The sequence below is a fragment of the Lutjanus erythropterus genome, chromosome 18 (genome assembly GCF_056507025.1).
Source record: "Lutjanus erythropterus isolate fLutEry1 chromosome 18, fLutEry1.hap2, whole genome shotgun sequence".
In the NCBI taxonomy this organism is placed as follows: Eukaryota; Metazoa; Chordata; class Actinopteri; order Lutjaniformes; family Lutjanidae; genus Lutjanus; species Lutjanus erythropterus.
In genome coordinates this window covers 11411368-11433835 of record NC_139334.1, presented here as the reverse complement: position 1 = coordinate 11433835, position 22468 = coordinate 11411368, and the positions used below count along the sequence as shown (strand labels likewise).

Below are 22468 nucleotides of genomic sequence, written 5' to 3'. Positions count from 1 at the left end.
ATTTCACCCTCTCACTGGCTGCATGTTATCTCAGTCAGGAAATGTACCAGCATGATTATTTTCACTGCCCCACCTTCTTTAGTCTCTCTGTGTAACTTTATACAAAGTCGTCACATCTGATAACATTATGTGATCCTTGATACATTTTTTTCTCCCTTTATTGTGCAAAAGAACTCATGTGAACAAAACTTGCACGAAGGGGAGCACATAACATTACAAAAAATACATATAAAGGAAATTTACAGATAAAAATAAAATAAAGGTTAAATATAAAATAAAATAAATAAATTAATGAAAAGTGAAAAATAAGTTTGCATCACCAACTTGCTTATGCTGGGAGGCATGAATAAAAACTAAAATGGAAGCTTAAAAAAAAGTTTTAAAAATATATTACAAGCTGTTATCGTTCTGTTTCCAAAAGTGTTGAACTGAATAAATGTTTTGCTATGGCTATGGAATTTTGTCATTGTAATAATAAGATTAATCGTGCATACACTGCAAGTTCAAAATTGAAATTTCAAAATTCAGAGATGATATTAAACTGTTTTGCAGTGATGAAAATTAGATTATGTGTCATTTATTTTATGAATGACTATGTATAAAATTATTTTGGTTATATATATACATACATATATATATATACTCATAAATGTAATATAATGGGCTAAAGAAACCACAAATACAGCCATTCAAAATAGATATGAGAAATTATGTTGGAACATTACATGAACTGATAGACTAAATACTACATGAAAACAACAGAATTTGTAAAACGTTAAATATGCCTACCTTTACTGATTGTTACCTGGTACCGCTATGTATATAGTTTGCCCGATTTTTGTTTAGATACGTTGTTCATTATGATATTTTCAATATTAAACGGCTTGAAATTATACAATAGAAGATTTATTTAAAAGGAAAGTACACTAAGTGTCTTCTGTGCGCCATCTTCCAGGAGACCAAACAATACACTCATAATAAAACAAGACAAAACCCTTATCAGTACTTTCAGCGATAAAAACACATTTTTGCCAGAAATTCTTCAGAATTGGGCAGTCCTCCTTGATACATGTGCTAAAAATAAGCGACCCCTATGATGCCAAATATTTACAAGATGTTGTAACAAATATCTGTAAACCCGTTAGTAATTTCCGTTAGATATGGGAAACTGGAAACTTTGCAAATATATCAAGAAAAGTATGATCCCTTTAAGAATTCCCAGATTGTACTCTTTGTTTACATAACACAGGGTGAGATCCATGGACCATGCGAGGTGGAATAAGTAGGTAGTTATACTCCAGGTACGATAATGTTGTCTATTTAAGAATAAATTAAACATGAGATACTCTCTCCTAGTGTAATTAGCAACTTTTAAGAGCTAAATCCAGTACATTTAAGTCAAAGTACCAGTTTAAACGTAGGTTTGGTATGTCGTCCCCCCCTACACAAAGTAAAGAAGAAGAGAATGGTACAGTCCGGCCCTGCTCCTCGCTGTTTTTGTATGTGCTTCAGAGCGGATTCAACCGCCAAGTAAGTTACATTTTGCTATGTCACGCTAAAGAAGTTTGGGACCAGTGTATTTATAGAAAGCTGGATTAGTGTGGCCACAGAAATATATGTCGGCGGGATATATGATCTGAAATGAGAGCCTGTCGTGTTTTTTGAAGGGGATTCCTGGTGATTTTTGAGCCGCTGCTGTTATTATTACTGTAAAGCTAAACAGTGAAGCCAGAAGCCTCATGTTTTCGTCAAGCCAAGAGGAGCACTGCGCCCCGTCCAAAGACCCAGTGAAATACGGGGAGCTGGTGGTGCTGGGGTAAGTTTAGCACCGTTTAAACATATATTTTCGGGTTATTTGACCTTATTATACCACACAGACTCTTTTACGTCAACCTGAAAGCGAGTATTTGTCTTGAGGAAGTTTCACAAGAGACTCGCGTAGCTATCTTAGCGACGTGACTGTTAGATTTTCAAAATAAAATACTACCACTTCTAGAATTGGGGTTTTAATGCAGGCGAACGTCGACTTTTCCATATTTGTTTATGAAAAACGTCCAGCCCGTGGAGATTCACGCTCTCACTCACGTTACTCCACTAATCAGACACGTGCCCAGTCACAAATGTGTACATTTTATTTTTACAGAGTTGGTGGCGACGTTTCATTCCCTGGATAGAAACAACACATTTTAATCAACTCATGTCCACCAGATAGACACATTACGGACAAATTTAGATAACCGAGTTGAAATGAATCCCATACTCAGCACCTCTGTGGCCAGCAGGGCGCTCCTTCCTTCCTACCTTAAAGTTGGATTCATGGGGTTTAAGGAATTCGGAAGTGGTGATGGTCCCCTCCCCCAGTCCCCAGGCTTCTTCCTATTTTCAATACTATCTGCAGGCCGCACAACTTTACATCTGCAAGATACACAAGTCACACATGCACTACATGGCCATGGTTTGTGTTATTTCCAAGATGCAAAAATTTGCCCATAGATTATTGTTGCATTAAATAGTTTGAAATCAGACACCTTGCTTATCTTAATGCACACTGTCCATTTCTTTACATTCTCTAATGTCTGCTGCTCACATGGTCAGGTAAGAGACCTCTGTCAGCAAGCTTTTGAGCTACTGTAGACCAACACCAGTGTAGGAGTTGAGGATATGGATGAAACACAATCACAATATCTCTGTGTGTCCATATAATACATTTTCTCTGTAAAATAAAGCTCTGAGGGACAAATTTTGATATGGGTATAAAAATTAAATTGGCACGAAAATTGACTTAACATCACGTTGATGCAAAAGTCATATAAAAACATTGCCATAAAATTGTCCTGCTCACTGATCGACAATAATTCACATGATGCCCTGATACAACCAGAGGTATAAAAGGGAAAGTTACCACTATGCATACATTTATAGTGTCTCAGACTTTATATTAACCTGAAATCCTAAACTCTGAGTACTCTCAAGATAACATTTCTGAACAGTTGTGGTGACAATGATCAATAGGGATGCACAATATGGATTTTTTTTCAACAAAGAACGGTTCTGACTCATATATTTTTGTTTCCAGTAAAGTTCACCAAAAAACTTCAAAAATACTTTGGCTTATATAGAGTATTTTTCCTGAGAATTCAAATTAAATGCTTTCTTATAATATATCAAATGAGATAATATTTTAGCTGATATTTATCAGCTAACTTGCGCTGCTACCAATATAGCGATATGTCTGTGATAGGTCAATATCAGCAGATAATTTATCAGTCCCTGATATTTATCGTGCATCCCTACTTTACGATGACAATTTTAGTTCATTTTTTATCTCAGCGTGTTTTTGTTCATATAACTTGTCAGTGCTTTTTGTCACAGATTGTAGCATTTTTATGTTAAAATATCATAAATTTTGTGGCACTTAAACTTCTGCCAATAATCTTTTCTATGGCTGGGTAATGAACCTCAATACTTTTGGTACCAAATAAATTGTGCCCATGGGACAGAGCATTGAAAACTGTAGAGCTGTAATTTAAGGATTATTTGCTGATTATTATCTTGATTCATTCATTGTTTGGTCTTTTGGTCTGTTTTATCATTATGAAATGTCGGAAAATTGTGAAGAAGGCCAGAATGATATCTTCAGATTTTTTTTGTGGATGACCAGTAGTCAAAAACCTAAAATATTCATTTTACAAATATATAAAACACAGTGAAGCAGAAAATCCTAAGAACAGAGAAGCTTGAATCAATGACTCTTCAGCAAAAATGACTTAAACCACTGATCACATTAAAAAATGGTTGTCAATTAATTACCTGTAGATCTACCACTCAGTTAATCTCTTATTTGTTTTGTGTGTTTTAGATCATTGTTTTCAGATCAAGTACCAAATGTTGATATCAAAAGCCCTTTCAGATTTTGTTTTTTCATGATTTTATTAAATAAGTCCTGATCAAAACTTGCCCTGCCCATTTTTGATTATTTTAAGATGACAAAGTTCCTGCCTTCTGTTTATTGGAGCATTTAGCATGTGAGTACTTGGACTTCTTATGTTAAATAGAAAAAAAGGCTTAAGGTTTTAATATTTTTGGCATGGATACTGAAATGATCATATTGGCACCTGTATTTCAAAATTTCCAACAATACCCTGCCCTAATCTGTTGCTATAAAAACACACACACACACACACACACACACACACAGGGCAGTGGCATTAGTGTACGTGTCTCATCCTGCCACTGAGTAAAACCTGGTGTGGCCTTTTTTCATTGTTTGTCAGAACGATTTCAAAACCACGACTGTGTTTTTTCAGGATTTGTTCAGGTGAAATGCAGGCAGTTATCATTCTCAACAATCATGTTTATATTTATGAACTGTCAAGGGCAACAGCTGCCTGCCACAGATGATGGAAAACACCTGCTGTGTCATTACTGATTGGAGTTTGGCCAACAGTACAACTCACTTTAAAGTTATTTAACTTTAAAATTTAGATGTATGTAGAGTTTGTTTGGAGCACTTGAAATGCTCATAAAGGTTATATCCACACAGACTGGTGGAGTGTGGTTTGTCCCCTGCCCTCCACCCATCCACTCACTGCTTATTATAAGGGACAAAAAGTGCTGACTGCTTATTACCCCGGGCTGAGCATGTGGCATGTTTGAAGCTGATACTTTTGTTCTCTGCCCTGACATAAAGACACATATTTGAATCAGATGTGACGGGTGTATAATCACTACCATGACATCACATCCCATTGATAAAACTGATGGTAGACAAGATAGCTGACAGCATGGAACAAAGCTTGTTTGAGCAGCAGTTCCCTCAGTGGTTTGTTGCCATGACCGTGGTGGCTCTTATTACTTGCATGGCTGCCCCCCATCTCTGCCTGGGCGGATTGGCTTGGTGCTGGTCAGTGAGGAGGGGAGCGGGGAGGTGGAGGCGAGGTGAGGGGGGTGGCTGCGTGGGTATCCTGGAAATGAAAGGATGGATTGATCAGGGCCCAGCCTTTGCCTCTCCTCAGCTTCCTCTGTCCATTGTGGTGGGGAGACTGGGCCTATTGATTGAACTTTGAACATTTCTCCTTTTTGCTCAGTAAAGGAAGTGTACAAATCAAGTTGGGGACGTTTTTGGTACAAACTGGCACTGATTGTTGAGATCTGATGCCTTAAAAAAAACTTGTTCATCAAGAAGGGTTTTTTTTAAAATAAAGGGCATTGAATCTGTATCAGTTACTGAGTAGGGCTGGGCAACTTATTGATATTTTATCGATACCGTGTTATGAGACTAGAATATTGTCTTAGATTTTGTTAATTGTTAATCGTGATATGGCATTTCATGGCCACCAAGTTTGGTCCTCATACTGCGAGTCTTCGCCAACACAACGTTAAAGTTCCACAAACATCCTGGTTCTTTTGTGCCGTTTTATTCAACGTTGTACGAAAATGGCGTTGCTCGCCAGCTACAGATATGTCAAGGCTATTGAAGTAAGGGTCTGCTAAGCCTGCTCAAACTGTTAACCAGTCAGTCCCAAAACCAGCAACACAAAAAGGTGGACTATTTAAAAAAAAAACAAAAAAACAAAAGACAACACAATGTGTGCCACCTGCTTCCTCAATTATTCATGAAGTCTAGCACGTTTTTCATCATAAACAATGAACAAGTGTACAACAAGTGTCAGAGTTAAAAAAGGCTGTGTCAAGTTGTGTTGAATACCCTTTTCTTTATTTTTACATAAATTTGCATTTGGGCCACCAAAAAATGTACTTTGACCAGCAAACCTAGGGGCTTGATGACCAGTGGGGCCAGTGCTTGAAGATATTAGTGTACATCCCTGATTATCTAGAATATGTACAGTAAAATGGTCCCTGTCAGTTTTTTACTATTATATATGTTTTTGGATTAATACTACAGCTGCATTAATGTGTATGCTGCATTTTACTGCTGCTAGTTTAATCTACAGTGAAGCATCATTCTATAAGATCATCATATTTGAGAATTTATGGTATGCTATTTTAGACTAAATGCGTATATCAAGATAAATGTCGTATATTGCAGAATAGCCTAAAATTAAGGTACTATTTATAAGCCATATCGCCCAGCCCTAAGCAGTTTCTATTGATCTATCTGCAGCACAGACAGCCTGTAGTTGTACTCTGCAGCATCACATAACCTCTGTGCCCTTTTCTGTGACCCTTTAAGGCCCACCCTGCCTCTGTGTCATGCTAATGAGGGTTATAACAACTCAGCATATCTCCTCCTCATTCTGCGAACACTAGCCTTTCATGTTAGCATAAGAGGTAGGAGGTGCTGTTGGCTCCTAAGTGCAACCCTGGAGGATAGGTGATACGCCAGTGTCTTCTAATCCCCGCTCCTCAGTATTGGAAGGTAAATCCGCTGTCTGTCTGGCACAGGTCAAAAGGGAAAGCGATCACAATTAGTTGGAGCACGATTTTAAAGAGCCTGTCCTAGCCAATGTGACGGTGGCGGTTCCTAGATGACAGAATATTGTTCCTCGACGTATCCATGAATAAAAAGAATGTGTGGCGTTTCTCAAAGAGCCAGGGTTAAATTCTGCAGCTGTAATTCATCGTGGCGAAAATGCTAAGCTGCATGTCATCTTTTTGTGTGTTGTATGTGAGACATCCAGGCAGGCTCAGGTACCTAGCAGATAGTTCCCCCTCCACCCTGACTAAAAAGAAATCTGAATAATATATAGGCCTGGCTGCTCTTTATTTAGGTGGGAAGTTTCTAGGACAGGTCTGATGAAACTGGAGTAGAGAGTCAGCAGGCACACTGTTAAATTAGCTTCAAAAGTGTGTTTATTAATGAGAGATCATCAGTATTTCTGTCCCATATGGATCCTCTCTAGAGACCATATAAATTTGCTTTCTGTCCTGTACTCTGTTACCAGAGTTTTTAAAGAAAAGGAAAACCAATACTAGACAATAATCAACAATAGGAGTTAGGGCTGCAACTGATGATTATTGTCATTGTCGATTAATCTGCTGATTAGTTTCTTGATTAGTCTGTAAAATGTCAGGAAATGATGAAAAATGTTGATCTGTGTTTCTCCCCTATGACAGTAAACTGAACAGAAATCTTTGGGTTGTGGATGAAAGAAGACATTTTTTAACCATTTCCTTTTATAGACCAAATAAATAATTGATTGATTGAAGTTAGAAAATAATAATCAACAGATTAATTGACAATGAAAATAACCATTGATTGCAGTCCTAATTGAATTAATCAACCACTACAACTAGTCTGACAATCAGTTTATCAGTTTGAGTAATTTTTAAGAAAGAAAAGTCTAAATTCTCAGATTCCAGCTCCTTAAATGGGACTTTTTTTTTGTTTCTTTGCTTCTCTTTGACAGTAAACAAGATCTTTGGGTTGTGGACAAAACAAGACATTTGCAGACAATTAAAATAATTGTGAGTTGCAGCCCTAATTTTCCTCCTGCTGTCAGTGTATTAGTTCTAGTTTTGTCCACAGTTTCATCCACCGCCTCTCTGGCTCTCTGTGGGTGGCTTGTCCTACAGGCCAGCTTTGTGCACTGTGCTGACTGGGACCATGTGTTTCCATGCCTGGCCAGCCGTGTGGAGACATGGGACAGGTGGACTAGCTTTGGAGGGAGGTAGCGAGGAGCAGAGAGAGGCTCGTGGTGCTACTGTTGCATTTGTGCTGAAAGAGCAGAAAGGTCAGATTATGTAGCAGTTGGCTGAAAGTGGTAGTTCATTCCCTCATGATATGCAATGCAATGAAAACCTGAGGCTTTGAATAAAGATATTTGCGTTGTGCAAAGTGCCTGTTCAGCACACCGTGGTTACATGTGAGTGTGTGTGACAGAAGGTCTGTGTGTTGGATGGGAGTAGAGCATGGGGTGTCCCAGCTGTAGGAACCAGCTGGTGGATGGGGAGAGGAGCAGTCCTGCCGGAAGGGGCTTCTTCATTCACAAGGAGCTGCCTTGCAGCAGAGTGAAGGGCAAAACTGGATAAGTGAAAACAGAGAACGCTCTTAGATGCTCTGCTGTTTGTGCTGAGGCTTTGAAATCGATATCTTAAAGCTTTCTGTAACAGTGTATGAAATTCAGCTGTGAAACAACCGGTTTCAGTCACGTGAACCACTCCTCCACCCAGACAGTGTGTTTCCAAACCTGACGTGCATCTTAAAACCTGCTCCTGCCTGGGACGTGGAGCAGAAGAACAGCTGCAGTTTACACAGAGTTGGCTCGCTGAAATCACAAGTACCAGAGTGCATTATGTAATAAGAGACATTATCCAAGGTAACGCTTAGTTTGCTAATAGGGTGCATTAGATTGCCGGTGATGTAATGCATGGCAAAGCTCCTTTTCAAAAACGCATGAATGTTTCTAATTCCCCTTGTGCACTTGTTACATGATTACAAGAATTTCGCCTGTAAAATCACATTAGACACATCTTTTTTGCAGCTGGAAAAAACTGTTTTCATCAAATATTTAACTGTGAATTTGCTGTCCTTCCCTCCACCCCCAACCCCCTCTGTGACAGGTACAATGGCTCCCTGCCCAATGGCGATCGGGGTAGACGGAAAAGCAGATTTGCGCTATACAGGAGGACCAGAGCCAATGGTGTTAAGCCAAGCACTGTGCACATCCTCAACACACCACAGGCCAGCAAGGTACAGACGGATGAATTATTGTAAAATGAATAATCGTCTGCTTGTCTTTTGATGTATGTTTTAGACAAAAATGTCTAAAAGTATGCAAATGAAGAGAGTTATGAGTAATTTTGTCAGTACATTTAGGCAGTTTTGAATTCATATTGTGACCCAGGAACTCTGAAGAAAGGGTTTTTCAGTGATTTCAGTAGCTTGTGGAACGTGCAGTAAACTCCTTTACATTATTGTTGGCAGATCTTTATGTTGACATTTCCAGTACAATAACTCCAGTTCCTAGTCAGGCCTCATAGCTTTTCTTTGCAGTGAGCGGTTGCCAGAAACTGCCCCGTCGAGTATAACATGTCTGCCTTCCTGCATTCCTGCCATTGGTTCCCCAGCAAAACTGCTAAACAAGCCAGAGAGGACCTGCTTACCTCGGCACCTCTCGGGGGCCAATATTCCAGACATTTGTTAGGAGTTTAGCTTGCCGGCCACAGGCTCTCTGGTTCAGGTTACTCTCACCTTGTGGAACTTGACTCCTGATATCAGCTCAGAGGTTTTTCTCTGACAGAGGAGGAACAGATTGTGCATCATTACATTCCTGTTTGAGCTGAATGTTTTGCTGCAGTGGTCTATGAATAATGGCTAAATGGTTCTGCTGCTCCACACTAGAAAGTGTTTATCAGACAGTTTGCTCAGAAAACCATGTTGCATTGGACTTGCCTGTTTTTACTGTCATTTGTACAGTTGGTCACTATAGCTGCATATTGGTATTTGGTATAGACTGACATAGACTCTGTTAGTCTAAACACTTTGCTCAGTGCTTCTCCTGTCAAACAATACCTTGCATCCAATCCTTTTTGTACCCCAGTGTAGACATAAATTACTATTTGTATGGTTTTGCTCATAGTCATTGCATGCGTTTAATGCGATGTGGCTCACACAAGCAGCAGCTACAACCCATTAGGGATGGGGGATAAATAGATTCTTACATGCATCACATTTCTCACTTGAAAGATTATGAATCGATGCAGAAAAGTCAGTAATCATAAACGTAAAACCTGATTCTCAACATTAAGATCACCTGGCTGTAAAAAAAAAAAGAAAGAGGAAAAGTAATTGGCATAAACGTGTGCGTTGTGTTAATGTCCTAAGCGAGGCTACTTCTTGAATTTTGGTGAGGATGGCTGAACCTGAGCAACTGCAGATTGGTACAATCCAACTGTACCCCTGACTTAAAAGCTGGGGTATAGAAGCATTCTGGCTTCTGTGAAGTTGAAGAGAAAAGGGACCTGAACTAAAAGTAGCAGGTAGTCATAGAAAAAACAAACAACAACAAAAACATGTATGGATATCAAAAAGTTTGATGCAATGTGCATCGATAATCGTTTTGTAATCACATTGTAGCCCTCTGAATCAAATCGTGAGGTGCCAAGGGACTCCCACTCCTACAACCCATAGTCTGTGGTGTGGTGAAGTCGAGCACAGTGTATTTGACAGTTTGCAGTCCAGTGTGCCATGATGCCACCAAAACATTGAAACATATGGATCATCTACATATCTGTGGCATCTGATAAAAATAAATGCAGAAAGTGTGTAAGGATTATGTCAAGGATGCTTCCATTCACTTGATGGATCTCAAATGGAGTTGAAAAAAGGTAACAAATAAGAGTAAATAAGTACTCTGTTATCATTCACTTGGAGAGCACTGGCATTGATACTGGTATGTTTATCAAATCATACCCAGCTCTGTTATTCAGAGCCTGTTTCAGACATGGGAACTACTGTTCTTCTTCCCCTTTCACCACTCTTCCGCTCTCTGTACCACCCTGTAACCAGGCCTGGGATTTAGGAGGGTGAACTAAGGAGGAAGTTGTTGCAGTTGCTTGACCCTGCTCTCCCAGCTGTACACAAGGTCAAAAATAGCCATTCCTCAGAGACAAACATGGTGGTGGTGAGCTTAATTTGAGGAGAGCATTTATTTTTGCATACGGAGTACAGCGAGCCAAGCCATCTCCCCTCTTTTTTTTTTTTTTCTATTATTTTCTTTTCTACAGCAGTCCCCCATCCTGCTCCAGCTTCCTCACAGTGCAGCAGTCTCATACGAATGAACTGAGAACGCTCTGTGGCTCAGAAGCTCACGTGTCTGTGCACACTCTGGTGTTCATGACAGATAATGAGGAGCTCCCGTGATGCCACCGCCAGCCTCATATTCAAATCCTGCCCCTGCTTTCTCATCTCCCCATTTGATCTCAATTACTGCATTTGTGCATGTGTGAATGTTTGCTTTGGCAAACGTTCTCTGGGGGGTCGGATGACCCGTGGCTGTGTTTTTATTTTCACTCCTTCAACTGGGGGGGGGGGCATTTTGGGGGTGGGGTGTTGTGCTTATATAAATATATGTTGCTGTTTGGAGTGTGTACGAACTTCTCCGAACAGGTGGAGCACCATTTGTTTGTAGTGGTCGAGCAGTCGAGACAAGACTGCATGTGATGATGACATTTGTCCCCGTCTGTCTCTGAGGTTACAGCAGAGTGCTGATGACCCACTTTCTCTCTCCCTGTTTCCCTCCTGCACGTGACAAAGAGGGGAGGGGAGGATGGGGGGTTGTTTTGGAAATGGAATTCGCAGATTAGAGCAGGATGATAGTGGCATGTGGTAAAGTGTTGATGGGAGCTGGGCCTGAGTGGCTTTAACCCACCCTCAGTCACTGCACTGACTGTCTGAGGCGGTGCAGCTGGTTGGCGAGCTTGTGTTAACTCAGGCCAGTTTATGGTCAATGTCATAGGAGTGTGAGTTTGCACGCTCTTCTCTGATCCTCTGCCAGAAATTCTTGCGACAGATCTTGGGTTTTAGGAAACATGAGGCAGAAATGTTACTGTTTTAAAGTGTGCTGCAAAACAGTGAAATCCATGACAATGACCAACGACCATGACTTGTTTTAGTTGCAAATTTGATCATTCATATCATTCATAGCTTTCAGCTAGTTCCACCAATCATATCATTCCCCTGCTCCTCCTTTACTTTTTTATGTCAAGAGCAGAAGTTTTTGCTTCTTTGTGGAATAGCCCCAGGTACACTTCTTCATTTACAAATAAAGCATATTTTGTTAGAATTTTTGTAATCATGAGCCTTTTTGGTACAGCTATTTATTGCAAAAATTGTATGAAAACATTGCGGCATGCAACACATTTTTTTTTTTAGAAAGGCTGCAGTGAAATCAGGAATTAAAGGCCACAACAATTCTCAAAATAAGCCTGCGAAGTCCTGGACAGACTGAACTGATATGGAAAGGATAATGTACAATGAGCAGGTCATGCAGGACCCCAACTCAAAGCTGCTCCCATAGCAATGGTCTCTTTTTCATAGCAAGGGTCTGCTGTACAGAAATATCAGATCCTAACCGTAACCCTTAGAATGCTCTAATTGACCAATCAGGATTGAGTATTTAACAAAGTTGTGTAATAATGTTAGTGTTCGTATAGGTCATGGTGGTATATCACACTGCTAAGTGTAGTGCTCACAAATGGGAAACACGCGGCCAATACGTGACATTGTGAAATTTAGATTGGAATGTGCATCAGTGTCGCAAAACCTGATGAGTTCTTTATGTCAATATTGGGTCCTGATACAGATATCGGATTGGATAGGTCCCGTCTCTAAACACATGAAATAAGTCGTACGTTTTTGGTTTTATACACGTATAAAACAACTGTCACTATTTACTGATCATGTCTACCTTCACTTTATATTACTTTGGAAAAGTATATCACTTTTTACTCACTGAATATGACAGGAATCTCTGTTTACAGTTCCATTTGATTAATTTGCAAAAAGCCCGATGTTACAGAGCAGACAACAAGTGTCAAATAATACATTTCCTCTATATCTGAATGTACAGACAAAAACCCCCTCCTAAATCTTAGACTTTGTTAGTTTTACAAGATATTTGTTTGATTTTTTATTTATTTATTTTAATGACCTTTGGGCCCCTTGGCATGTTTGTAAGTTTAATAATAATCTTTATTGTCCACAAATCTGGAAGTATGCCTTTGGCTTCATAGGTTGGTTTAAAAAAAATACATCACTTTAAAATTACACTACACACAATAATAACAGAACATGCACAGTACAGACAGCAATAACAGGCTGAGCTCCAGTCTGAATCTTGTTAACGAGTTTAGCAAGTTATTGCATTAGCTATGAAAGTTTGTGTATATCACTTGAGTCTACGGTAACAAACTACGGTAACTATCTGTTGAAATAAGGTTGATTTAAGAAAATCTCCTCTAACTAGCACTGTAGTTGTTGTTTTTCCCTGACCTGTAATTTAACCTCAGCAACAATGATTGCATAAGGCTCACGGTAGTAAATAATAAAACACTCCTTTGTTGTTGGTGTGCTTATATTTAACCTGTTAAAATATGCATTTGCTGTGTTTAATGCTGTATGGAATCACAATGGGCGGCATGTTTTGTAATGAGCTGTTTGTTATTTTTCAGGCTGTGAACTGTAAAGGCCAACACAGCATCTCCTACACGCTGTCCAGAAACCAGACGGTGGTGGTGGAGTACAGCCATGACAAAGACACAGACATGTTCCAGGTAAAAACACAGCAAATGACACTGTTACCTTTTATGATTGAATGTGTACGGTGCTTTTGAATGACGTGTCAAATCCCCCACATTTAAGGGCTCATTTACTTTTATCCATTATAATTTCCCAGAGCACAAAGAGGTGTATTCAGTTTTATATGACTTGATTTTCTTACTGTACTCTTTTTTAAACGGTTCTTACTACAGCTGCAAGGATTTGTCAGTAAATAAAGAGAATTAGTAGCCACGTATTTTCATAATTGACATTTTTGCTTGAGTGAAACAATCAATCAAACATTTTCCCGTTCCAGCTTCTTAAATGTCAGGGTTTGCTGCTTCTCTTTAGCATATATGATAGTAAACGAAGAGTCTTTTGGTTTTGAACTGCTGGTCGGACAAAAGAAACACTATGAACAGAGCTTGAAATTAACTTTTTCTTCACAGTGCAATTGTCCCGAATTCTACTTTTAACTGTCCCAGACTTAAAAACCATTGTCCGGTATTGAAGTACTTTTGTTCATTCTACATAATAAAATAGTTTGGTTTTCCTTATTTTGTTGGTTTATTGTTTTTTCTAATTTAAACATCTAAAAATTCTAATATCTATTTCATAATGCATAAACATATTTTAATTTGTAATAATAATAGATCGTAGACCAAATGATGAATCATGAAAATGATAAGCAGATTAATCAATGATGAAAATAATCATTAGTTGCAGTCCATGTCCTAACCCAAATGTATATGTTTTAATAATTTATAATGTGAAGAAAAGCATAAAAACCTTACATTTGATTATCAAAATAGCTGCTGTTTTATTCTCTAGCTGTTAAATTGACTGAACTGTTCGATTGGCATTTAATTAATAATATTTGCAGCTATGCCTTCAACATTTTATTCCCATCTAGTTGTTTGTGCAGACAAACTCCACCAGAGTGCATGTGACCTGCATGTGTACTGTCAACTGTTCTGTCTGTAGCATTAATCTGAATGTACAGCAAAGAGATGATGACCAGAGGGAAGTCAGCACTGCAGACGTGAGCTTGTGTCCATGTGTTGGTGAACAACACTAAATAAATAGAAACCGGCGGAGCAGAGAGGGGGAATAACTATTAAAAAAAATAGGACTTTAAGACAATTTGAGATGAAAAAAGAGGAAATGAAAGGGGAAATGCTTATTTTTATCTCTGCCTGTTCAGCTTGAGAACTATTTGGACATTTTTCACTGATGAACTCTGTGGAAACTTGGATTCTCTTCAGATATGATATAACAACATTCTGTTTTATGGAACTTTGTGTACTGAAGTGTGTCGTGTCTTAGCATTTTTACCACACGCACACACACACACACACACACACACACACACACACACACAGAGCTATGTGAGCTTGTTCGCTGTCATTCAAATGCCAGACCGCCACAAACTGGCAAATGAACTGAACTGCCAGGAAGCAGAGCAGTTCAGAGTTCAAATGTGTCCAGAGAATTAAAAAGAAACTTCTTTTCATTCATGCCAATAGAGTTACAACAGATCATAAGAAACCATATAATAATATAGCATGATATTGATTAATTACTGTGTTGTTTCGTAGATTGGGCGTTCCACTGAGAGTCCCATAGACTTTGTGGTGACCGACACAATAGCAGGAGGCCAGGAGGGAGAGGAGACTCCCATCACACAGAGCACCATCTCCCGTTTTGCCTGCCGAGTTGTCTGTGAGCGCAACCCGCCCTTCACCGCTCGCATCTACGCCGCTGGTTTTGATTCTTCCAAAAACATCTTCCTTGGGGTAATTACTATTTATCATGGTAGATATACAGTGTCTATATTTACACTGCTGTCTTAATGGAAGGATAGACGTCCATTTTGTGCCTTTAAAAAATTCTAAACAGATAAACGGTCCCTTTCATTGGCAGTGTTGTGTTGTCACACAGTTTGCATGATCATGTTCTGTCTCGCCTACAGGAAAAAGCTGCAAAATGGAAGAACCCTGACGGTCACATGGATGGGCTGACAACCAATGGCGTGCTGGTGATGCACCCTAAGGGTGGGTTCACGGAAGAGTCAAAGCCGGGCGTCTGGAGAGAGATCTCTGTTTGTGGGGACGTGTACACACTGAGGGAGACCCGCTCAGCACAGACCCCAGGCAAACTGGTCAGTAGTTTCATACATATAGCAACTGAAGAATGACAGTATTAAAGGGATAGTTTGGATTATTTGAATTGGGGTTGTATAGTCAGTGTATTAGCTGCAGTAGATGCTGGTCAGCAGACACCCCTAGTGTGAGAAGCAGAGTACAGTACCAGCATGATAACTAAACAATATACTGCTGTTGACAGGGTCAGTAAAAAATCGCTTTAAGTGTACGCCACATTAAGAATTTTCCCGGCTTTACTTTGCTGTCATACATACAGTCTTTTCTGATTGGAACTGGCGTGAAATAAGCCAAATATCACTGTCTCCAAACCAAACCAAACTCCACAGGCAAAAGCAGTAACTTTACCTCGCAGAACACGGGAGTTGCTGGTCTACCGCTGCCTCCTTCTGTTTGTGTTTTTGTGTGAATTTGGTGTTTTAAAGGGTTAGTTTGGATTCAGAGGTCACACAGTAACACAAACAAACTAACAGAAGGAGGCAGTGGAAGACCAACAGCTTCCATGTTCTGTGAGGTAAAATTACTGATTTTGCCTATGGAATTTGGTTGGTTTGGAGCAAATGATATTAAGCTTAATATAAAGGTGGTTTCCCAGCAGAAACGGCTGTTTGTAAAGCGGTGAAAATATTCCAGTATATTGTAGACTTAAACTGATATTGCTTCTTTTGTTTAAGGTCAACCCCTTTTTACGTGACTGAAAAACCTTTTGTTGCTGACCCTGTCCATAGCAGTTCATTGCTTAACTTGCGTAATAATAATCCTCTCTGCTTCTCCAACATGAGGGTGTGTCCACCACCATCTACTGTAGGCAATACAGTATCGACAAGTCCCTCATATAACCCCACATCAGATAACTGTCTCTTTAAGCAAATGTACATGGTTCCCAAACAGCATGTGGTTATGATGGTTAGATGGATGTCATAAGTATTCATTTATTTTCTTTTTGCTAAGTAAAACTAAATGTGTGTCTGCCACAACACCCTCTGCAGGTGGAGAATGAGAGTAACATATTGCAGGACGGCTCCCTAGTGGATCTCTGTGGAGCCACGTTGCTGTGGCGTACAGCAGAAGGCCTCTTCCACACTCCCACCCAAAAGCATCTGGAGGCTCTCAGGCAGGAGATCAACGCGGCGCGGCCCCAGTGCCCCGTAGGCCTTAACACGCTCGCCTTCCCCAGCATGCAGCGCAGCCGCGCCCTCTCCTCTCTGGAGGACAAGCAGCCTTGGGTCTACTTAGCTTGCGGCCATGTGCACGGCTACCACAACTGGGGCCACCGTTCGGAGCAGGAACCCAACACCCAGCGAGAGTGCCCCATGTGCAGGGTGGTCGGGCCCTACGTGCCACTGTGGCTGGGCTGTGAGGCGGCCTTCTATGTGGACACAGGTGCACCCACGCATGCCTTCGTGCCATGTGGACACGTGTGCTCTGAGAAGTCGGTCAAGTACTGGGCGGAGATCCCTCTGCCCCACGGAACCCACGCCTTCCACGCCGCCTGCCCCTTCTGTGCCACCCAGCTCAGTCTCACTCAGGGCTGCTCCAAGCTAATCTTCCAGGGCCCTGTGGACTGAGCCGAAAGGTCCTGCTCCGGCAGAGGAGATTAAACAGGAATGCCAACATGCTGTGAAACTGTTCGATTATTTTGTGCTTTTGTTTTGTTCGTGTACGCCAGCTGTGGAAAGTCTCAAGTTCTGGTCATATACTGTGGATTCTGCACAACAGAGAGCCATTACAGATTGTTCAGGGCGTCTTGTGGCTGTTTGGATGGCCACCGTGGGACACAGAGATGTGGAGCACACCGGACCACAGATGCCTGGCTCCTTCAGAATGAAATACTGTTTTAGCTGTCCTGCCAACCAACCGCTTTAAACCAGGCTCCAGCAATGTGCTGTTTCAAACTACAATGGCTGCTGGTTTTCCATCAGAGGGCTGTAGAATTGAGGTTGTAGAAGGAATTTTACTCGTGAATCAGACTGAAGCAGATAACAGAGGTGTAGTTGGGAATGCAAAAAGGGGGAAGGTTTATAGTTAAATTCCTGGTGGGTCTGAGACAATGTTTTTACAGAGCCAGACAGCTGGACTGTTGGCTGGGAGAAAAGCCAGGAGAAACTTGGGGCCTAACTAGTTAAGTGCTCCCCATTGCCCTGTCGGCCCTGAACCCTTAATGGCATCTAGATCACATAACTCTCTGGAATTGGCTTCCATTTGCTGAACAAACTTTTGAGGAGGGGGGAGGAAAAGACTTTTTGTGTATAGAGATATAATCCAGTGCCTCAAATCCCATCAAACTGTGGGAATATTTTTCATAAATGAGAAAAGATATTTTGTTGAAGGCAAAGGGAGAGATAGTTTTGCAAACAGAAGACATAAAGATGATGACAACCCACATGGATTCTTCTCCACATTTATATCTGACAGAAGAGGTATTTTACTACACTGAGGCCCTTGTACTGTTTTGTAATGCAAATGTTAATATATTTTTCTCCTGCATAAATAATGTGTGTGAGAATGTTTGAAAGCGTGTGCATGCATGTGTGATTGTGTGTGTGCGTGTGGGTTGGACTGTGTGGGTGCCCTTGGGCTTTTGTTGAAATCGCCCTGCATCATTTCACCCCCAATCCCCTTTTTTATGATCTCGCCCACCACCCAAACAGCTACCAGAGAGAACACAGGAATTAAAGGCATAGTTTGGATTATTTGCAGTTGGATTGTATGAGGTACCTATCGATAGCTACAGCAGATGCCGGTCGGCACGACACCGGTTTGGAGAAGAGACGAATGGTATTTTAGCCACTCAAAGAGGTCCACCCCAAAATAATCGATATCAGTTAGGTTTACACTATATTTAGATTTTTTTTTACAGCTTTACTTTGCCATCACACAGTCTGATGGGAAACCGCCATTATTTAAGCCAAACCAACCAAACTCCATCGTGAAACTTAATAATTTTACCTCACAGAATATAGGACTTGCTGGTCTACTGCTGCCATGATCAGTTAGTTTGTTTATGTTTTTGTGTGACTTTAGTGTTTTAAAGGGTTAGTTCAGACTGACAGAAGTCACAGAATAACACAAATAAACTCAAAGACTGATGCAGCCGTAGACTAGCAACTCCTGTGTTCTGCGAAGTCAAATGACTGATTTTGCCTCTGGAGTTTGGTGCACTATTGGGCTTCTATGCCAGTGGTTTCCTGTTGGAAGAGACTATCTGACAGCAAAGTAAATCTGTGAAAATAGTCTATATATAGGGTACACCTAAACTGATATTATCTTTTTTTTAAAATATGTACCTCATGTAACCAAACTTCAGATAATCTGGAGTATCCCTTTAAACCGACCTTGCAGGGTTTGACAATGAATGTACTGACATACATCGACTCTCCTCACTGGTGGTGCTTCAGTTACCTGCTTTCTCAATGGCTGTTCTGTTAAAGGTATAGGTAAGGCCATCATTGGAGCTGTACTGCCATTATGCATCAACTGCACCTAGCTCGCTGTGTCCCTGCCCCACACATGTGTACTGTATTCAATCTGCACTGTTGTTAGCTTTATCCCATGCTGGGCCTGATCCAATGATTTGTACGCTGTCAAACCTGGGCACAGTCTCAGCAGCATCCAGAGATTATACCAAATATAAGGAGGAGCTGTTTTCTCTCCACATGCAAGATGTAACGACCACTCTCTCCGATCCAAAGTGTTTCTGTAAACAATCCTAAACCCAAACTGCTGCTATGGTGGAATGTTGACAGCTCTGGATTACAGTCGAGGCTGTTCAGTCGCTCGCAAAAACCAGCTCCATGGGAATAATGATATTATCACACGCCATGCCAAATTTGGTAAGTTCTGTTGTGTGTGGATGAGTCAAGTTGTCCAAAAGCAAAGTAGCAGATGAATTGAAACTAAAGAATCTGGGACGAATCTGTGCATTCTTCTGTGATGTTAGCTCACCAGACTGTGCCCATATGTAGAGTGTAGTTGAAGGCATTAATTCTGCCACTAGCTTATCCAATAGATATTGAGCATTAAAATTATATTATGTTGAGGGTAACGTTCCTATAGCATTCAAAATTTCTACCAGGTTGCATTATGATGAGTAAAGATCAGGTGTAGAGTTGAAGGGGGGGGGGGTGTCCACTTAGATTAAGGGCTCCCAGGGCTGTGTTACAGAAACTTGCAGATCCTATTTTAACTGTTTGGTAAACATGGTGATTAGAGACCTGATTCAGGAAAAAAAAAACATTACAGTTCCTAAGTCAATGTTCCTATCCTAACTTATTATAGGAAAAGTGTATTACACAAGCATGCCAGCATCCCAAAATCTTAAATAAACTCTCCTAACTTAAGGATAACCACAAAGCTGACCTAATTTTCAGTTTTCCCCTTTGTTAAAATACTAACAGTAGGCTTGTGTTTGCAAACAGTAGCTAATAATAGTGTTTGCTAACAGTAGTAAATGGTAGTGTTAGCTAACTTAGCCTACTCTCGTTCTTTTATCTCCCAAGTTAGCAATGTTGTAAATTTCCCAAACAGAAGCATCTTTGGATTTCTCTACAAATGTTATCAGAACCTCCAACTCATGTGTCTTGAAATGAATTTTTTGTATGTTTCAGAATATTTCAGTGATAAAAAATCAACAGTTAAAAAGTTGTTAAGCTTGGCAAGATGAGAAAAGTTGTGTTGGATGCTAGGTAACAGACATAAACCTTGATAAACAATGTTGGATTGAGTATGTAGGATTTCCTAACCTGAGAAAAGATAAGATAGGATTCCTAAAATTAGTTATGATCTGTTTCTGTAATACCAAATTAGGAAAAATCCTATCTTCTGGACGTTTCTGTAATACAGCCCCAAGACTTCATAAAAAAAAGCTATGATCCCAGCAGCAGTGGTGGACTGCCTGGAGTATTTTTCTTTTTTTTTTTGGTTCCCTCCTAAGTGAAACATAACTAGCATTCTTAAAAGCATCAGCAGCATTACGCTTCACTCATACCACAGAGTATTTTTCTGAATGGCTTGATTTCTTCAGATTTTATGTAACTGCCAAGCAGGGTCACGTACTAAAGCCACAAACTGTACAGTAGCATTCCTTTCCAACACTTTGAGCTCAAACACTGTGCCCATTGCTTAAGACCGTGTTCTGTAACAGCTGCGGTGTAGCTGCCTCAAACATTCCTCCTTGGTAAACATGGGTGGGGCCCTCAGTTCACCCAAGGGCTTGTTCTATGATTTTGTCTCCTACAGGAACTCTGTACACAAGCCATAGAACGCACTGATGCTCCCAATGCCTCCTTTGCGAAGAATAAAATATTTTTTAAAAATAACTTCAAAGTGACCCTCTCTGATTTTAAGACACCTTTTAAATCTGTTAGATTTACTCCCCCTGTGATTGTGATTCAAGGATTTTAAAAGGTATGATGAGAATTTATTCCTTTTGTGAAGCCTTTGAACTCCAGATGTCTCCTCAGCTGTGTGTGCACAACATAGCAGTGATGTTTAATCACAGTTACATATGTGTTTCATCATTCCTCAGTGTGAGCATTTCTCTGCTATCTTGGTCGCCAAAATGGCTCTGGGTTTTGATAGCTCTATCATACACAGTATTTTTTTTTTCTTTTGAGATAAGGGACACATTTTTCTTGAAGTCTATTTTACTCACATTCGATATTATATCTTATCAGCCTCATCATATTATATTTACCATAGAAAATGACTGCATGAGCAACATAGCCTGGTGTTGAGTGGCTACAGAGTGTAGTTTCCCTCTGAAGCCACAAGAGGGCACTACTTCCTCAACAATGGAGATGTTGGCACCAAGCCCACTACACCACTGAGCCTGCGGCATCCAATAGCCACAAACACAGAGAAGAGAAATGAAAGTTTGATGTTTATTATGAAAACGATTCAGTATTAAAGCATCACAAATGTATATGAAACAAGATAAATTAAATTAACTAAATTGGCATGCTCATAGATGCCTGAAAATCCTCTATATGAGCAATTACACTGCTACAGGAGATGTATGCAGGCCATATATTTAAAGTTGGACATTTACTGATTAATCTTTAACATCCCATATGTGTTTGCTTTTGCATTTTTTTTTCAAATTAATTAGACTGTTCTTAGATTCATTTCAGATTTAAATCCACGGCTGACAAATATGCACTGTTGTGAGCAATTTTTAGCTTTTATTTTTGTGTGCATGCAAAAATATTGTACGATGATGATGACATTTTCCATCACTCGCATGTGACTTCATCTCCGCTATAATAAGGGCACATGAAAGGGATTTAAATACATAACATGTCAGTTAGGCGTTTGGAGAGGAATGGAGCCGTGGGATGCCTCGCTTCCTAATTAACATTTCTGCAGTAGATGTGAGATGGGTTCATGTGTCTGCACACTCGCCTGTTTTTCTGAATGACAGAAGAGACACTGAAGGTGACAGCATGCTAATTTTGAGATCACTCGGTGGCTCCCCTGCCTTAAGCAGGGCAGGGTTATGCAAATAAAGTGGAATGATACAATATTTTTTTTTTTTTTGAACCAGCTTCCTGGATGAGGAAGTAAGGTTCATGTGCCATACTGACGCTGGTCTCTGGAAAAGACTGACACAAACCTTAGTAACTTCTATCATCACCTTTTTAAACCTAATTAACTTCTAACACTTAACAGACACTCCATGAAAGTTTTACAGCGTCGTATTTCTCAGCTGCATTATAACTGTACTAAAAAGTTCCTCTTTGGATAAATAACACACCGTAATGCGACACAAAATAGCTAACCGACCCACAGCCCACTGTGCAAGAGACAAACAACCATTGTCTGCTCTTCAAAAACTCCACCTCTTGTCCATTTAATCAGGACAGATCAAGAAAATAGTGCAAGAGATACACAGCTATTTAGCCTGATAATTTTCTTTAGGAATATATAAAATGTTGAGAGGAATAGTATGTGAATGAACACAGTGATTAATCTCTTGATATTAAAGGAGTACTTCAGCAATCTAGCATTGTGCTTCCAAGAAAGATGTGGTAAGCAATTCTGGAGGAAGATACTTCATTGCTAAGTTTGATTTTCAGGTTTTGCA

At 40.1% G+C, this 22468-nt stretch overlaps 1 protein-coding gene across 1 annotated transcript; it reads left to right on the top strand.

The window, feature by feature from the left end:
• The first annotated feature begins 1501 nt into the window (after nucleotides 1-1501).
• peli2 (pellino E3 ubiquitin protein ligase family member 2) lies at nucleotides 1502-20702 on the top strand. The gene is made up of 6 exons (XM_084741799.1): nucleotides 1502-1816; nucleotides 8524-8653; nucleotides 13135-13236; nucleotides 14821-15018; nucleotides 15195-15383; nucleotides 16374-20702. Exons 1-6 carry the CDS (start codon nucleotides 1740-1742, stop codon nucleotides 16950-16952), a joined length of 1275 nt encoding a protein of 424 aa, XP_084597925.1. The 5' UTR covers nucleotides 1502-1739; the 3' UTR covers nucleotides 16953-20702.
• The last annotated feature ends 1766 nt before the right edge of the window (nucleotides 20703-22468 follow it).

Coding starts and splice junctions, on each gene's coding strand:
- peli2 (XM_084741799.1), top strand. CDS start 1,740: ATGTTTTCGTCAAGCCAAGAGGAGCACTGCGCCCCGTCCAAAGACCCA. Junction 13,237..14,820: donor AAGACACAGACATGTTCCAG/GTAAAAACACAG, acceptor GTTGTTTCGTAG/ATTGGGCGTTCCACTGAGAG. Junction 15,019..15,194: donor CCAAAAACATCTTCCTTGGG/GTAATTACTATT, acceptor TCTCGCCTACAG/GAAAAAGCTGCAAAATGGAA.